The sequence below is a fragment of the Nannobrachium achirus genome, assembly GCF_963921795.1.
Source record: "Nannobrachium achirus genome assembly, chromosome: 12".
Taxonomy (NCBI): domain Eukaryota; kingdom Metazoa; phylum Chordata; class Actinopteri; order Myctophiformes; family Myctophidae; genus Nannobrachium; species Nannobrachium achirus.
Genome location: NC_137832.1, coordinates 21,291,800 through 21,311,161, shown reverse-complemented (window position 1 = coordinate 21,311,161; position 19,362 = coordinate 21,291,800). Strand labels below are relative to the sequence as shown.

Genomic DNA, 19,362 nt, shown 5'->3' with positions numbered 1-19,362 from the left:
GAGTTACAAATGTTCGCATAAAAAATACATTTGCAGATTTGCACACATTTTCACGACTTTTCAAAAATAGCAGATCTACAAGCTCGCAGCGTGGCACTCGGTGCCGTGCTGTGAGCTTGTATATCTGCTATTTTTCAATAGCTAAAGCATAAAATATTATTGGGCCCTAGTAACTCAGTCCCACTCCCCCCCCCCCTTGTGACACCCCTGCTCTTCACAGACGTGTCATAGCAGGTTAAACATCCGCGGCTAATAAAATCTAATCAAAAAGGGTAAACGTTTGATTTCGCTATACCATTTAGCAAGCGTTTGACAACATTATTGACTTGTCAACGCTTGCTCTTAGGCACGCCTAAATCAAAAAACGGAATCGTTATCGTGATTTTTATTAGCTGCAGCTGTCTTTGCCCTGCTGTGACACATCTGTGAAAACGGTCCAACGGGGAGTTCCTGCGTTTATCAAAGTGAACACTCTATGGCACTGGTTCACAATGTGGGGACCCCCAGGGCTCGTTGAGGGGGTTGCAGCTGGTCCCCAGCTAAATGATTGGTTGTTTTTGACAGCAAATTTTGATTTAGTTTTCGTCATAGTCTTTTGAATAAAATGTAATTTAGTTTTAGTCATAATTTAGTCACCTGAAAAGTTTTAGTTTTAGTCTAATTTTAGTGGACTAAATATTATACGATTTTAGGCGACTAAATCTACAGTTTATTTAGTCGACTAAAATGTATTTCGGCAGGCCTTGATGGCATCGTAATGACTGATTTTACACTTCGTTTTGTGCTGAAAATAGCTGATCTACAAGCTCACAACGCGTCACAGCTTGTATATCTGCTGTTTGTCAATAGTTAAAGCATAAAATAATGATACACAATATAGTGTACCCGTTCTGAATGGGTAAAATTTACAATTGTTTAAAAGTTTCACCTACAATGGGTGTCAGGTTAAAAACATAGGTTCTGTTGTTTTCCCCAGGGCACCCCAGTGCAGTTGCATAGCCCAGCTCATGGCCTGGACCATGGGAAGATGCCCCAAGCACAGATGGGTTTGACGTGGATGGATCAGAGGAAAGTGGGTGAGTCCAAGTGTCTGGATTGGCTGAAGCACTCCCAGCCTTGGTTTGCTGGTGAGTGGCCCTCTACTTCTAGCACTGCCTTCACTCGGCTGCAGACTTCATCTTATGTCAAAATTTGTTTTTATTAGTGTTGGTTGATTAACCCTGGTTTTTGACATTATCGAAACGAAGCGGATAAAAGCGCCAAACTTTTTTTTTTAGGCTTCTTTAGGACCTAACGATGGATTTTAGCCTTGGGTACCAAACTTTATTTTGAAGTTTAACCATAGAATTGTCCATATCAAGTTGGGCTCCCATCGACTTTCTATACAGGAGGAAAATACCCCCCAAAAAAATCTGCTTTAAAGGAGTAGTTCACCCCTAAAATGACTTTTTTTCTATTGATTACTCACGCCATGGAGAGTAGAGTTCAATAATATTTTTTGGTTTTTGTCACATTCCTAAGACCAAAATTTGATTAGAGTAAATTTACCCCCATTGATTCCGGATGGGGACCCGTTTCGAAACGGGTCCCCATCCGGAACGAATGGGGGTACATTTATTGTTATCACATTTTTGTCTTAGGAATGCGACAAAAAACTAAAAAATATTATTGAACTCTAGTCTCCATGGCGTGAGTAATCAATAGAAAAAAAGTCATTTTGGGGGTTGGTCATGATTCTGAATCCATTGCAAGCATTTGTTTTGCACAAAAAACTTTCATTGGGCTAGAAATGGCCCCACAAAACGATGGTTTAGTGATGAGTCATCATTTTTCACAGTTTTTTTGGGTGTTTTTGGGGGCCATTTCTAGCCCAAGGAAAGTTTTTTGTGCAAAACAAATGCTTGCAATGGATTCAGAATCATGACAAACCCCTAGTTAGACCCCTCACATCCTACTTAAAGACTTTTTTCGGGGTATTTTCCTCCTGTATAGAAAGAAGCCTCAAAAAAAGTTTGGCGCTTTTATCCGCTTCGTTTCGATAACTTTGTTAAGCCAACCCACTATATGACCCACTGAAACTTCCACGTTGCAATAGGAAGCAAATCATGCATTTCTTTCCTTTCTCTCTTTGTTTCGTCTGACCAAAGCATTCTGAGCATTGATAAATCTCTGTCATCCGTCCCTGAATCTGCCACTCATATTTTTCTTTCATTCTCTTCCTTTCCTGCCTTGCTTCCTTGCTTCCTCCCTTGCTCCCTCCCTTCCTTCCTTCCGTCCTTCCTTCCCTCCTCTGTGTTGCACTGTGCTCTATAGGTCCGTTCCCCGTGGTCAAGCAGGAACAGTTGTCTCCGCGCTGCTCGTCCTCCCAGGCAGAGAACCTGTCCACCCAGCAGGGGACGCCGCACGACAGCGTGGCGGGACGAGGTGCGTCCCAATTCAGTTCAATAAACAGGGTTCCCACGGTCATGAAATTCCTGGAAATATTTTGAAATTAGAAAAAAAGAATTCCAGTACTGGAAAAGTTTTGGAATTTATCAAGGGTCCTGGAAGGTCCTGGAAAAAATAGCTATGCATTGTCTTTGGTTATTGATTTTGTTATTACCTCTGAAATGACAAATGAAACATTTGCCAAATTGTCAAATATTAGATGCAGAAATTTTGAAAATAGCAGATCTACATGCTCACAACGCCTCGCTCACAACGCCTCTTAGTGCTCGCCAGGGTGCCGGGTCCCCAGTTCAAATATGATTATTTTGGGGGTCACGTCTTGAAAAGGTTGAGAACCACTGGCATACACTACCTGTCTTCGGGCATTGCGCATAGGAGCAAGCGACTCGTTATTGAGCTGAATTATTGTTATATAGTCCTGGAAATCGGGTTAAATATTCTGGAAAAGTTTTGGAAATTAATTGGAAAAGATGTGTGGGAACCCTGTTCAATTCAATAAAATAGCTTTTTTTGGCATGAGAGAACATGCGTTGTTTACATTGCCAAAGCATGTGTCAAAAATAAAATGAAAAACTGTTGAAAATGGGGAACATATATACAGTTGGAGGGGATACAGCATTGTGTAAACAGAGCTATGTCGCAATGTGTAATTTTATATATATACAGGCCAGGGTATAAAGCTTTTGGAACAAATAGCAGCATTGTTTTTTCTCATTACAATTTAGATAGTTAAGAAAAAATAAAGACTCAGATTTAAAATGCAGGGGGTGCTCACTTCTCTTCATTGGTTAAACATCTATTACCACAGACAGACTAAACAGCTTGCAACCTGGCATCCCTATAGTTTGGAGGCAGACATGTTCAGTAATCTTCCGAAAGTTTCAGAAATAGCTAAAATAGCAGATCTACAAACTCTCACAATGCAATGCAGCGACAATATACTGCAATATGATGTGGATAAAAGCACGACTGATATGAATGCCTTGCTTATTTAGTTTCCTCTTGGTTTAATGGCAGGGTCCATACCAGCCGTGCAGGGTGGCAGCATCACCAAGGGGATCCCAGGGACCAGGGTGCACCAGGAACCTCCCATGTCCTACCGAGGAGGATCCATCACTCAGGTAGGCTTAGTTCACAAACAGACTGTGTGTGTGTGTGTGTGTGTGTGTCATTGTTGTTTTTTGATTTAGTTTTTAGTCATAGTCTTTTGAATGAAATGTCATTTAGTTTTAGTCATAATTTAGTCACCTGACAAGTTTTAGTTTTAGTCTCATTTTAGTCGACTAAATATATGATATTAGGTGACTAAATCTACAGTTGATTTAGTCAACTAAAATGTATTTTGGCAGGCCTTGATGTCATCGTAATGACTGATTTTACACATGGTTTCGTGCTGAAAATAGACGATGCTATTTTCACCTGAGAGCAACCAAACATAAAATGACTCTCTTCTCCACCAGTGCCTCCCTAACCTTTTAGTCTAGTTTTTATTTTGTTGACAAAATTGTCAATATATTTAGTCTTAGTTTTAGTCATCATAGCTTAGTTTTTATTTCGTTTTCGTCAGTGAAAAAACGTAGTCGACAAACATTTTTAGTCGACAAAATCAACACTGTGTGTGTGTGTGTGTGTGTGTGTGTGTGTGTGTGTGTGTGTGTGTGTGTGTGTGTGTGTGTGTGTGTGTGTTTGTGTGTTTGTGTGTGTGTGTGTTGCTGCTCATTTCTAACACGAGGTTGCTGCTCGACCTTTAAGGCCACTGACCACACCTGATTAGGAGTGTGAACCTCAGGCTTTTTAGAAGCCTGGTCTTCAACAGGGGGTCCGGGACCACTAGGGGGTCCTCAAAGTTACTACAGGGGGTCCTCCGAATCTTTGTGTGACAGAAACCTTTTTCTCCTTTTTTTAATTAACCACTTGAACCCTAGCGCCCATATTCGGAGAACTTTAGCCAAAAATAGCCTCGCAGCGGCTATTTTCGGCAAAGAGGTTTGGTGTAGAGGGGAAAAAGTTTATTAAGCATTGACGGTTCAAGTGGTTAAATATCTGAAAACACGCATTGACATGAATCCAAAACACACTGATGATCGTGCTGTCAAACAATGAAACTATAAGGAAATCTATGATAAGGTTGTGGGGGTCCCTGCTTGCTTCATCGCTTTCTCAACTAAGGGGTCCTTGGCCTGAAAACGTTGAAGCAATAGGAAGCAAATCATGCATTTCTTTCGCGTGAATCAAAACAGCATCCCGGTTCCAACAATGGAACAAGGGGGGAGCGCTTGTTTTTTCGGTGGAGATGACGGAGGCGCGCCGGTGTTATATTATAAACACAATCTGATCTAGCTATAACAACAATCATGACATACTGTAGGATATTTATTATAATCACTAATTCACTATGAATATTCTGAAAACGTTGAAGACCCCTGCCTTACAGGGAGGGCCTCTGGATGAATTAAGGGGGCGACAGCAGGCGAGTGCTGAGTGGTCATGCGGGGCAGCACGGAGAGAGAGAAGCCAGCGAGGCGCGGCCAAGTGGCCGCCGCTTCACAGGATCTCAGGGGCGTCAATTGGGTATGGCAGGGGTATGCAGCTGCCATACCCTGGGTCCAGGGGGGGAAATAAAAGTTACCTTTAAATATAAATCCATTAATGTCTCTTTGTCTTACCTGTATTATGTTGTTAAATTACAGTAAAATAACTACAAAATTTTACAAAATGGTCACTTTAACAAGGTATTGTGGCACGTTTAACATGGCAAGTTTAGCTGCACTTGAACAATCATTTCAGGCTGCCTTATCCAGCCCAAGAAACCGTAGAAACGGGGAGAAATAGAATGTACTTCTTAAGGTATGGCAACATGACTGGTGTCTTGCGCGCGTGCAAGACACCAGTCATGTTGCCATACCTTAGCTTTTTCTGAACTGACGCCACTGCAGGATCTCCCTGCCCGCCCGCCCGCCCGCCGTGCCGTGACATAACCACAGCCCTGGTCGCCATGGCAACAGCGGGTACACACTGTACCACTCACTACGTCTGTTCCCTCCCTTTATTTATCTGTTTACCCTGGACGCTGCCTAGTAAGCCCGGTCACTGATACCTACAGCCTTCTGTAACACCGTGGGCCAACTGGCCCTGTGTGGGGGGAGGGGCGAGGGCTGGGGGAGGGGGAGGGGCGGGTTGTTATCCGCTCAGATGAATAACCAAGGAAAAGGTGAAGGAGGTCAGGTGGGATCAGTGCTGTGGTGTTTGCCTAGCTGACTGCAACGGTAGATTAATTGTCATGCTGTGTGCGTGCGTGCGTAGGCGGGCGCGTGTGTTTGTACACACTCAGATATGGCGGTTGTGTGTTGCGTCACTGTTGTGCAGCTTACATTTCCTGGAGGGTAAAAAGAGGGCCTGCCTCGGTCAGGGCTACTTGATCTTGTAACGGGAGCCTACTACACCTCCACAAACACCCACCTCCTCCACCAACACCTCCTCCCCCCAGGCTCTGCTAGAGCCCGCATAGGGACCCTGACCTTCACCGTGCCCCTAACTCTGGAACCAGATCTGTAATCAACAGACGGGAAATGTGATCTTGGGCACCGCATGCATGGCATGCATGCCTGCCTGCCCACCCCACTCCCTCCTACTCCTACCTCCTCACTCGCCCAGCTCTACCCTACCAACCCTGCAGGGACGTGCTGGGCCCCTGATTCAGCCCGGGAAAAAAGAGTTGGAGAGGCCCTCATTGCGCGCTATAGAGAGAGATCTCTCTCTATAGCGCTGCTCCTACTCAAAGATTTGCCATTTCAGATCATGACAAAGTGACAAGCCAGTGGGCCAATTACATGAGTTGTATTTCGTCGTTGTCGGGTGGAAACCTTGTATGTCCAAAACCGTTTGTTTTGTATTTATCATTTTAAAAATGATTTAAAGTAGTGAAAACAGCCGATCTACAAGCGTTGTGTGCTTGTAGATCTGCTGTTTTCACTACTTTTGTGCAACGGCCTTGTATGATGAGGCAGGGCTTTGCTTTGCGAAAAAAAAATATAAATTTGAAACTTGGAGATACGAGGTTTCTGTCCGACAGTGACAATTTACTTTGTTGGCCGCCCAGCCCCCAAAATGGAACGAAGGCCGACATTTTATTTTAATTTTTTTCCTAATGGCCGGCCTGGACCGGCCGGGAATGAACCGGTCGTTCGGGAGTTGTCCCGCTTTTCCCAATGGCCAGCACGTCCCTGGTCTCTCTCTCTCTCTCTGTCTCTCTCTGTCTCTCTCTCTCATAAAGCCACCAAGGACATGTCCAACTTGCCAGGCACGTTCACACATAGACATCAAGGGGGGGCTTGAGCCCCTGCCCTTTTACCTGTATGTTAAAAATTGCCCTCTCCAGACCATGAATGTAGTTTTTGCTATGGTGAAAGAAACGCAAATGCCCTCATTTCCATGCCATACCTGAAGGCATCATTCAAGAGAATTGCCTTGTCAAAACCCTCCTGAACTTGAATGCAGCACTTTATGTTGAAAGAATTGCCCTCTCTCCAGTATCGACTTGATTATGCTTAGTTCATTGAGGTATCAAGCACCAAAAATAGCAGACCTCCAAGCTCACAAGAGCTTGGAGGTCTGCTATTTTGAACACCTTCACCAAACGCCCTTTTAGAACCTGTCCTAATTTCAGCCCCTGCCTCTCTAACATTCTCTGCACGTCCCTGCAACCTGCACTCTCTCCGCTACCACAGCCCCCCCCCCCCCCCCCTGAGATACTGTATGACTCACGCTGTGTGCACAAGGCGTTGTGACTCGGAAGCAATGACAAAACCTTCTGCCACCAATGTCACCCTGTTGTCAGCGGACTGCTGCAAGCACTCTGCTTACTGTACGATGATACAGGGTGTTGTTTATATGTATATGCTTTCTGGACACCTCTGTCTGTAAGGGTGTTAAAAAGCAGCAGCCGAGGCCTAAGTGTAGTTTGTTATTGTTCCCCCCCCCCCCCCCCCCCCCCCCCCATCCGCCCTCACAGACGACTACAGCAGTAGTCAACAATACCTGCTGTGACGCCAACCGGCAGCGAAGCCATGTCACCGTACAGTATGTTGCTAATAGCTTATTGTGTGAGAGTCAAAATAAGTGTTTCACACTTGAAGATGACAAAAATTAGTAGTGGAAATTGTAGGTGGCTGCATGAATTTCTCCCAACGCTCCCAACACACTGCCTGCCAATAGCTCAGTTAATTAATAATGTGTTTTATTATATTATAACGTGATTGTATTTGTCACATGTAATAATCAGGAATATTGTGTTATTATCAGCTATATACCAGGGGAGTCAACCTGCTGGCACTTGGGATCAGATTTGGGGGGAGTCAAATCAATTTGAATTATATATTTTGCAGTTATTATGTGTAGCTTCGGCTCAGGGACGTGCTGGGCCCCTGATTCAGCCCGGGAAAAAGAGTTGGAGAGGCCCTCATTGCGAATCTTTGAGCTGCTACTCAAAGATGACAAGCCAGTGGGCCAATTCACCGTTTGTCAGCCTTCTGATTGGTCCCTGAGACTCCCTGACTGGCCAACCAGAAAAAACCCTTCACTTTTTGCTATCGGGGTGGAGTTTGTGCATTGGAGAATGTTGCTTCAGGCTTTCAACAACTGTCCGCTCTGCGCGACACGGTGTTCGTCCAGTACGGCCGCGGGCGGTGATAGCGATCTCGCTCATCATAATGAATAAGCTTCAACAAACTAGTTCACATGGACCTTATCAATGGTCTAAGAGTTACGATTGGGTACATATATTTTAAATGGGCAGAATTACGAAAAGCCAGCCTATTATGTGAGGAGAACTATAATCTGGCTCTCCTCTTCCTACCCAAGATGCAATGCGCTTTCTCTTTCTATTTCTATTCTCTCTCTGATCCAGAGGATTAAATTAATTAAAACATATATTTTCGGGGGAAAACTACTGTTTTGCTATGTAATTACTGTACCTTTTTCTTCCCTTTTTATTAATATCACGTAGATGTGTTTTTTTTGGTACTTTATATAGCTGTAATGAGGCTATGAACAAATAAAAAATCCCATCCACTTCCACTATAAAAGAATCTACAATGGATGATTCTGTCCCACTGGGATTAAACAAATTAAAACATGTATTTTCGGGGAAACCCCCTGTTTTGCAATGTAACTACTGTACCTTTGTCTTCCCTTTTTATTAATATCACCTAGATGTTTTTCCTTTGGTACTTTATATAGCTGTAATGAGGCTATGAAAAAATAAAAAAAATCCCATTCACTGCCACTATAAAAACAATCTGCCCAGGGTCAAATGTCCCACCATAGTAACAGGGCAGAATGGGGCGGGATTTGCAAAAGCCTGAATTACATGAGTTATATTTCGTTGTTGTTGGGTGGAAACTGTTTGTTTTGTATTTATCATTGAAAAAATTATTTAAACTAGTGAAAACAGCCGATCTACAAGCACACAACGCCTCGCTGTGCGATGCGTTGTGTGCTTGTAGATCTGCTGTTTTCACTACTTTTGTGCAAACAGTTTAATTTTTACTTTTGTGCAAACAGTTTAATTTTTGGAGCGGTGAAAGCGCTCCCAATGAACAGGTATGTCTGTGGGTATGTGGCTGGGTGGCTGGCTGGGTGGCTGGCTGGGTGGCCGTGTCCGTAGTCTGGCAATACCTTGAGTGGCCACACACAAAACACTAGTTAAAGGAGGGGCGCTGTTTTGTGCAGGCCAGGCACACTCACCACTCACTCACAGGCACAGTTTACACTCACTCACCCACTCACATAGGGTACAGCTGCTCAAATTCACCGCTCCACTTCGAACCGAGGTTTGATTTTTTCCTAATGGCCCGGCCTGGACCGGCCGAGAATGAACCGGCCGTTCGGGAGTTGTCCCGCTTTTCCCAATGGCCAGCACGTCCCTGCTTCGGCTTCTGCGCTGGTAAAACAGCTATTGTGTGAACATAGAATTCAATAGAGGCACCGGGTAACCACCCGCTGTGTATAAACACCTACCGTGAAGGCCCCACTTACATGCTCTCATTCTGCTACGCCAGCGCCGTACTGAAGGCTGCGAGGCAGAGAGAATCAGGGAGCTTGCAGGAGATTCTTTTACAGGCAACCAAATAAAAGACCAAGTGAAGTCATTTATTGCCTTCTCCATAAGCACCGTCATGACTCATGAAGCTCAATTAGGAATACTTAATCATGACCATCACTGGGGAGATGGTGGAGCTGTGATCATGTAGCGAAGATGTCAGCCTGAAAATGTACAATGCCTGTGTATTCACAGTAATTAAAATAAATACAATAGTACACCCATTTCTGTCCTAAACCTGAAATGAATAACAACGTTACCCCTCATGTTTTGTATTGTGGCTGAATTTTTATTTATATTATGACAGCATTATGTGCCTTTAGTCCAATCCTTCCCGTGACAAAATTCATTTGACACGGAGTGACACCCCTGAGCTATACTGAAACATTTTATTGAGTAACAGTTTTGCATTCCTAATATATCTGAAAATGGTGAACGTAATAGTATAATGATAAAGTATATTTATTGCGACCGTCAGGTCGCAGTTACTATCAAAACCTCCACCGGCTGTCAGTCTGTCTGTCTGTCTGTCAGTCTGTCTTTCAGTCTGTCACGTCACGTCACGTCACGTCACACTTTTGCCCTACTCATATCTCCGCCACTTTTGCCCCGATCTATGCCACTCCTTAGCTGCCATTTCTCACATGCCCCTCTTCTAGCGCCACCATGAGGCCGATTCTTGCAAAACACATTTTTGGACACTGCTCCTACAGATTTTGGCCTAAAATCACGCAAATTGGATGGCAAATCACAACCTCTGCCCTTGATTTATCACATATCCCTAATCTAGCACCACCATCAGGCCGATCTTTGCTAAACAATTCTTTTAACACTGCTCCTACAGATTTTGGCCTAAAATCACGCACAGCGGTACACAGTATCTCTAAAGTCATGTCATCAACATGGATCTGTCCCATTTCCCATATTCACTACGATTGCCTTCTAAAGTTTGTGTATGCGACCTGGCGATCGATTATCTCCCGATTAGAGAGTCTTACTGCCTGGTATACCTTTATATAAAGTGTAGTTTTTTTCAATAGTAAAAAAAAAATTATACTGTACAATATCTTGTATTATGAGCATTACTCATTAATCATTTGAGCCATGATTGTTGACATCGGTAATGGCGCTTTGCTGTACCTTTAGGTCAGTGGTTCTCAACCTGTGGGTCGGGACCCCCAGGGGGGGTCCTCACATTATTTTGTGGGGTCCACCAGATGATTAACTTATTGTGAAACATTGTTTTTATCACTCAACAGTAAACAAATCAACATAAAGTTTAAGTGTATAGAGGGTATCTGCACATTTCTAAAGTGACAATTTAAGGACTTTTTAATACCTCTAAAATGACAAATTAAACATTGGTCAAATCGTCAAATATTAGAGGCTGATATTGTGAAAATAGCCGATCTACATGCTCACAACGCCTCGCAACGCAAGGCGTTGCGAGCATGTAGATCTGCTATTTTCACAATAGAACCATGTTATACAAAATGTAATGCCTCAACTCTTAGTGCTCGTCAGGATGAGGGGTCCCCAGTTAGAATACGATTATTTTGGGGCTCGCGGCCTGAAAAGGTTAAGAACCACTGCTTTAGGTGACACGGTGCGTTTCCATGACCATGTCACCTCTCTACACCATCCCAGGGCACGCCGGCAGTAGCAGACATGCTGTACAAGGGGACCATCGCCCGCCTGGTCACCGAGGACAGCCCGAGCCGAGCCGAGAGGGAGCGGGACGAGGCCATGTCCAAGGGCCATGTGGTCTACGAGGGCATCAGCGGACACATCCTCACATACGACCGTAAGTACTCCAGCTGGGTGCCAGGGGTGTTTTTAACCATGCTCCTGATGTAGTTTTAAGGTCTGGGAGCTATGCGCTGTAGCTACTCTTTATCTTAACTCTTACTGTGCCAATCCCGAACTAGTTCGGCTTTTTTTTTTTCGAGCCGGGCCGCCGGCCGTCATCTGTTTACACGGCCCGCGAGAGCGTCGCGCCGCCGATATTTACCATCCACTCCAATGCAATCCAGGATCTTTAGAGCTCATTTTCTCTGTTCCATGCATATCCATGAGGTGTGCAAGGTTTAATCATGGCTAAATCGCCAAAAATAGGGCTTCTAAAATGCTTGGTAGCCAATAGCTAACTTCAAGCTAACTTCATCCTGTCCCTGTTCATGACACAAAGAAAAGTGTTCAGGCGCGTCATGGTTGAGCACGGCTTGTGCATATACAACGCTTGTCTATGGTGGATTCTATGGCCATTGGGCGCCCTCTAGTGGTGAAAAGGTGGCACTGAATGTGTTAAAAAAAATAAAAAAATCAAAAAATAAACATTAGGTGCAATTGTGTGGCCTACATTTAGTTACAGTTTGTTTTGTTATTTCTACATCTGTGTCTGCTAATGTTGGATTTCAAATGGTTTATTTTTGGAAACCAAAACAGCCAAATGGCATCCTTTTTTATTCTCTCATCACAACTTTCTTGTAGCCTGTGACTGTAAGTTAATGCTGATCATAAAAGTAATGCTTGCTATGCAGTCCCATAAGAATTTAAATTGACTGTGACACATGAAAGAATGAAGAATGAATGAATGTGCATGTACTCCTGGTTCAGCCCACATGAAGTAGAATTTGCCCAATCAGGCCTGTGATCTAAAATGAGTTTGACACCCCTGTCCAGACTAACTGATGCAAAAAAAATAAAAAAAATAATTCAGATTTATTCTGCCAAATCACACAGCATTGTGTGATTTGTCTGTCTAACCTATATCAGTGCAGCCCCTTTCTTTCCCTCGGTGTCCACTTTTATCCCTTTAGTTGTTGTAGGGGTATTTTTACATTTGCACATAATACGGTACAGAAATTCAACCCCTGCATTTACCCATCTTATGCAACTGTTTCAAATAATGCCCCGTGTCTTGCTCGCGGATGCATCGGCACATGGAGTGGGTGAGCCGAGGGCGGAATCGGTCGACCTTCGGATTCCCCCGATGGCGTTGGACTCGCTGACCCACTGGGGCTGCGGCCGCAGCCTTCATGCATTGTTTGCATCCTTGTAAGTGGCTACCTTCCAGGCGCCACTCAGGGAAAGAAAGTACCTTGGGCCGGTCCCAAGGACACACCAGCAGCATGAACGATGGCTGTCACAATGTTTTCCCTGTTGATCGGGCAGTGGCGTCAGTTCAGAAAAAGCTAAGGTATGGCAACATGACTGGTGTCTTGAATGCGCGCCTTCGCAAAGGCGCGCATTCAAGACACCAGTCATGTTGCCATACCTTAGCAACAGGCATGGTACATTTATTTTAAGAAGTTTTTCCCCCGTTTCTACGGTTTCTTGGGCTGGATATGGCCGCCTGGAATGGTTGTTCATGTGCAGCTAAACTTGGGCATGTTAGTAAACGTGCCACAATTAACAACAATGAATTGCACCTGTGCAGCTGACCTGCGGAACCTGGGAATATACCATCTTGTCAAGATGGGGAGAATACAAGTGTGGAGAATATAATTATAAAGTGACCATTTTGTAACATTTTGCACTTTATTTTACTTTAATTTAACAACATAATAACCAGCACAGATAGACAAAGAGACATTCATGGATTTATATTTAAACGTAACTTTTATTTTCTCCCCTGCACCCAGGGTATGGCAGCTGCATACCCCTGCCATACCCAACTGACGCCCCTGTTGATAGCCGAGCGGTTAGGGCGAATACTACATGGGCTACTTCTCTACTCTCGCTCCATGATTGATTCCTATCTTTCTCCACTGTGAAAAATAATATGTGGATTGTTTAACGGAGGGAACTGTTAACTCCGAAGCTAAATATTTTCCCGTCAACACGATGTTGCAATGAGCTATTGGGCACGAGGTTTAAACATGCCATGCTAAGATTATTTTCTAAAGTTGTCCGGTTATAGTAATTGAATTCATAGTGTCTGTAATGTAAAATGGTCCACTGTAACCGAATTGACAATGTGTCGCATCGCTAAACAAAAGGCTTGGAATGGAATCATTAATGTAGCTCCAGCAATCGATGTGTGGCAGAGAAAATCTGTAATATGATCAACTGTATTTTGGTTGCTAGTGAACTGACAAAATAAATACAATAAAATGATTGTGTTACCTGGGTATGAAAAAGCATAATCATATCGATCGTAGGCCCCTGAATCGAATCAAATCAGTAGTTGTGGTAGATGTGGCAAATCTTCCGAGTTCAGACAATATTTATATGAAGAATCTAAATGCTATTATTGTCGTCGCCAGGCCGCGAGGTGAAGACTATGTTATAACCCCTGTCGCCACCAATGTGAAAATGTACATGCATAGTGTTTTGGCCTAACTCTAGGTTTGGATCGTGACACAATCCCCAATAAAGGCCATGCCCATTTCCACCTAACAACATTTTACGCCATTTAGCATTTTTCTGCAAAACACACTTTTTGCTATTACTTCTACAGATTGGCACACAATTATCTCTGGATGTGATTACGAGATTTGTCATATTCCATTAAGATTGGCTAAAATCATGAACACAGCAGCATCCAATCAATCCCAAATATTAATCACACATCGAGGGTCCTCTAAAATGAACGCTTTGAATGGTTTCCATGGAAACGCTTCACTGGCCGGTGATTGAGATGAAGCACATTTGAATAAATGACACTGGGGCTTAAAGGTGATACACCATGAAATTTCACTTTTCCTATTTTAAAACCTTTTTTTGGGGTCCCACTAGCACCTTCTATCCTCACAAAGTCCCATTTCTGACCGTTGTGTCTTTCTCTGGTTTTGAGAAGGCGAAGGTTAAAAGTATCCCACGGGTTCTCAAAACAGGCTGTCCAGATTTGCTGCCGATGATGATGTCATCATCGGCCGTCTTTTTTTTTTTTTTTTTTTTTCTCCAAAAAAAATATTTTTTTCAAAAAAAAAGTTTTTTATTTTTTTTTCAAAAACATTTTGGGGGGTGGCGCAGTTCAGGCCAAAGGTGGTACTGCAGCTGAAAATGCTCAGAGCCATTCAAAAATGAGAGATGCTCTCTATTCAGGAGTGGTAATTTAGCCTCAAACCTTTTGAAAAACGTTTTTGGGACATAAACAATATGACATAAATACTTTTTAAATGCATGGTGTATCACCTTTAATAGTACTACAGTTCCTGCTTGGACTCTGGTCCTAACTCTCTTGTCAATTCTGTCTCTAGGGTCGGCCTCTCAAAACCCTAAAGACGAGGGCCGCGGTCCCGGGCAGTCTGGGGACCTCCTAGGACTGAAGCGCCCCTATGACGTGATGGAAGGGGGCATTTCCAGAGGTCTACCTATGAGGGACACGCTGTCTGCAGCCAACTGTGAGGGTAAGCCACAGCCCTTAGTTCAGTGGTTCTCAACCTTTTTAGGCCGCAACCCCCAAAATAATCATATTTTAACTGGGGACCCCCCCCCCCCACCACCACCCTGACAATCACTAAGAGTTGAGGCATTACATTTTGTATAGCACGGTTCTATTGTGAAAATAGCAGATCTACATGCTCAGAGCAGGTAGATCGGCTATTTTCACAATTTCTGCCTCTTATATTTGACAATTCGGCCGATGTTTAATTTGCTATTTTAGAGGTAATAAAAAGTCCTTAAATGTCACTTTAGAAATGTGCAGATACCCTTCATTTGTTTGCTGTTGAGCGTGAAAACAATTTTGCCCATTAAGTTAATCATCTGGGGACCCCCCAAAATAACTTACCGACCCCCCCTGGGGGTCCCGGCCCACAGGTTGAGAACCACGGCCTTAGTTAACACTGCTTCATTCCCACAACATAGCCAGGGGATAGAATCTGCTTCCACTCTAAAATCACATTTAGTCAGGGAAAATTAGCAGAATACCTGTCAAATCTGGGAATAAATTCCTTACCAAATGATTTCTTCACCAATGTGTTCGTAAAGGTGTCTAGTAACATATCTAACAAAGATTGAAATTCAACATCCCTAGCAAAATGTTTGACAGCTAGGGTAATTCTGGGTCTCATTCACTTACTATACACTGTACTATAAGGGGGAAAAAATCACTCCCAAAAATATGCTTTAAGTGGAATGTGAGGGGTCTAACTAGGTGTTTTTAATTATTTTGAATCCATTGCAAGCATTTGTCTTGCACGAAAAACATTCACATAACATACACCTTGTGAAAAGTGATGACTCATCACTAAACCATCGTTTTTTTGCGTCTGATTTTGGCCCAATGAATGTTTTTCCAGCAAAACAAATGCTTGCAATGGATTAAGAATAATTAAAAACACCTAGTTAGACCCCAACATGCTACTTAAAGCATATTTTTGGGAGTGATTTCCCTTATAGTACAGTGTATAGAATTACCCTAGCTGTCAAATATTTTGCTAGGGATGTTGAATTTCAATCTCTGTTAGATATGTTACTAGACACCTTTACGAACACATTGGTGAAGAAATTGTTTGGTAAAGAATTTATTCCCAGGGTTTTATTAAAATTTCCTGACTAATTCAACTCATTAATGGAACCTTTTATTTTTGTCCGTCTTTTTTTTTTCTTCATAAAAATCCTCCTGCCCCTTTCTCAGGTCTGATAGGCCGAGCCATGCCCCATGAGAGGGACAGCCCACAACACCACTCCCCTTTCAAGGATACTCACCACATCCGTGGTTCCATTTCACAAGGTAAAATGACTCCTTATATCCAACATTTAACGGATAAGGCTTTTCTTTTGAAATGTATTGTGGTTTTGAAATTTGTTTTATACTTTAACTCTTTTAGTGCTAAAACCGAACAATTTCGGTTCTTTTTTTCAATCCAATCCAATATTTTTTTTGCTATTTTACTTACCTGTACCCTGAGCTGCTTGTTTTTCTGCTTGCAAAAAACAATTCCGGTTTCTTTAATAAAATGAATTAAATAATCGGAGGCCTCGACGAAGCCTGACTCTAAATTTTCATCCAGGCCGCCGACCGCGAGCTCTTTCCACCGGCCCGTAATCGGGTAACGGCGCCGCATCTTTAGAGACCTTTTTCTCTGAACTGTGTTCCTAGGGCAGCGAAAAAGTTTTTTTTGCGGCTAAATAGCCTCAAATCGGGCTTAAAAATAAAAAAAGGCCGATAGCTAACTGTTAGCTCTCTTCCTCCGGTTCACATTCATAACACTGTTCGCAGTGAAAACCAAATGCACTTCTGCCTGGGTACCCGGATGTATAGCGAAGGCCTATGGAGAAATGTCTGGCACTTTAGCGGCCTCTTGTGGCCCCTGGCAGTTAACAAGTTAAAAGATATTTAACTTTATTATTATATTTTTTTGTTCCATTGCTTTGGGTGGCAGTGGAGGTGGAGCAGCCATTGTAGAATGGAAAGGTTCCCGGTTCTAATTCAAGATCCTCTTGGGTGTATGTTGAAGTGTCCTTGAGCAAGACACTGAACCCCTAACTGCTCCCGATGAGCATGTTGGTACCTTACCTTGCCTGGTTTCCTCCACCATCAGTGTGGGAATGCGTGTGTGAATGGGTGCATTTACCATTTCGTTGTTGTCGGTTGGAAACCTTGTATTGGCACCATAGTGAAAATAGACGATCTACAAGCACACAGCGCCTCACGGTGCGAGGCGTTAGTTCAGCTATTTTTTTTTATTTTTTAGATCTGCTATTTCCACTAGTCTTGTGCGACAATCTTTTATGATGATGCAAGGCTTTACTTCATTAAAAAAACGTACAAATTTGAAACTTGGAAATACAAGGTTTCTGCCCGACAGTGACGATTTATAAATGCAGTCCATTTTTTTAATGAAGTTTTCTAGATATTGACATTTTCTTCTCTTCCTGCTTTGTTTTTCTGATGAAGTTATGAGTTTAACGGCGATGCTGCTGCCTTGAAAAAGGAACACATTGAAACTTGAGGAGCACAGATCGGCATTCGTAATCATGTTCAGTCCAAGCTTCTAAAATGGAATTGCTTCCTAAATGTTTTTTTGTTTTTGTTTTTTAGGTACAATAGAACCTCTGTGTACAAACCCGTCAACCCCTACACCAGGGTTCCCCAATTAGTTTTCCCCAAGGGCCGAATTATGTCTAGCGTACAAAGCCGAGGGCCACAACATTGCAGGGGGCGACGGTGGCGTTCCCGCTACTCCAGCGACAGTTTTTGTCGCTGTATGTCCAAAACCATTCGCTTTGAATTTATCATTTTAAAAATGATTTAAACTAGTGAAAACAGCCGATCTACAAGCACACAACGCCTCGCGGCGCGAGGCGTTGTGTGCTTGTAGATCTGCTGTTTTCACTACTTTTGTGCGACGTCCTTGTATGATTTGCGAAAGAACGTACAAATTTGGAGATACAAAATTTTCACCCGACAACGACGATATACTAGTGTTGTTGCCGCTCTTATACCGCCATTATTACTGGGGTTGGTGTGGGCCAGACAGTAGCCCCCGGCGGGCTGCAAATGGCCCGCGGCTGGGCCGCCTATTGAAGAACCCTGCCCTATACCGTTGTGTTGTACACTGTGTCTCATGCATAGACTTTATGAAATATATGGACAAAGCGAAGCCATTGGTTTCTATGCAGCGTAAATGACACAATATGGGTCCTTGGCATGGGTGTTGCCATCATAGATTGTAAAGGCACCAAAGGATGCTATTGGCTGCCAACGGTCACGTGCAACCGCAGGGATACATGGGAGAATGTGGTCGGAGCCTCCCGAAATACAGCACACGAAGAAGAACACAGCCGGCTGGTATCAGTTTAGTTGGCCACGCCCCCCACAACTTTATAATTTATTTTAAAATAAATTGGACCACATTTCGACAAAACGCATATGATGGTGATTGAAAGGCAATTTTTAACTAGCGATAGGAACCATAAAGTATTCATGAAAATGTTAATTAAGGTTAGAACACGAAAGGGAGAAATGAATGAGATCCAATGGAGAACAATTCTTTTTGCGATCGGCCGGGGGGGAAAACAGCGCAACTACCGGCCAATCATAGGAAGTTTTACTTCCGTATTGGAGTCATTTTAAATCGGCAGAACTATGCCCCTGGTTGTACGCTGTGTCTCATGTTTCACTCTCTTCCCTTCTCCAGGTATACCTCGCCACCTGGACCACCAGGACGGTTACATGAGGAGGGAGGCCAAGCAGATGAAGAGGGAGGCCTCCCCTCCGCGCGGCTCGCTGGCGGACCCCATGAAGGGCCGCGAGGCCATCGTGCCCACTGTGAAGGAGGCGGGGCGCTCCATCCACCTGATCCCCAGGGAGGAGCTCCGACAGCCCGCCAAGGAGGGCATCATAACGCAGGTTAGCATTCACCAACACTAACTAAAGTGCAGCGGAGCGGCATTAAGGCGCATTTATGCCTAGAATTATTTAAAGGAGTAGTTCACCCTAGGGGTGGGCGATATGGTGATAATTATCGTTGAGACGATACAATGTATCCACGATATGCCTTTTCAGAGGTATCGTATATATCGTGATACAATTGCGGGAGCCTTGTAAAAAAATCCTGTTTAATCGTTAATACTGAGATTCATTGCTGAATTCAATTTAGACCTGCATTTTGGTCTAAATCAGTAGTTCTCAAACTTTAAAATGTCAACATGGAGACTTGAGTTCAATAACATTTTTTGTCGCATTCCTAAGACAAAACATTTATTATAGTCCCCCATTGATTATGGATGGGTACCCAAATGCATGGCCCTGGATGGGGACCCAAACACAAGGAAAGGTTTTGGTAAAGTTTTGGAAATTCATCTGTAAAAATGTGTGGGAACCCTGTAAATGTGACCTATGGTCACAACAATTACTAACG

The 19,362-nt window shown here is 43.4% G+C and overlaps 1 protein-coding gene across 1 annotated transcript in view; it reads left to right on the top strand.

Annotated features, from left to right (window-relative positions):
* ncor2 (nuclear receptor corepressor 2) overlaps positions 1 to 19,362 on the top strand; it is a gene marked incomplete at its 5' end in the record, with an annotated part of 196,893 nt that overhangs the window by 149,077 nt on the left and 28,454 nt on the right. The window contains 7 exons of the mRNA XM_080739080.1: positions 977 to 1,076; positions 2,314 to 2,424; positions 3,466 to 3,569; positions 11,195 to 11,351; positions 14,752 to 14,901; positions 16,134 to 16,229; positions 18,640 to 18,851. Of these exons, the coding sequence (XP_080595206.1) occupies positions 977 to 1,076; positions 2,314 to 2,424; positions 3,466 to 3,569; positions 11,195 to 11,351; positions 14,752 to 14,901; positions 16,134 to 16,229; positions 18,640 to 18,851 (930 nt within the window). The remainder of the gene's footprint in view (positions 1 to 976; positions 1,077 to 2,313; positions 2,425 to 3,465; positions 3,570 to 11,194; positions 11,352 to 14,751; positions 14,902 to 16,133; positions 16,230 to 18,639; positions 18,852 to 19,362) is intronic.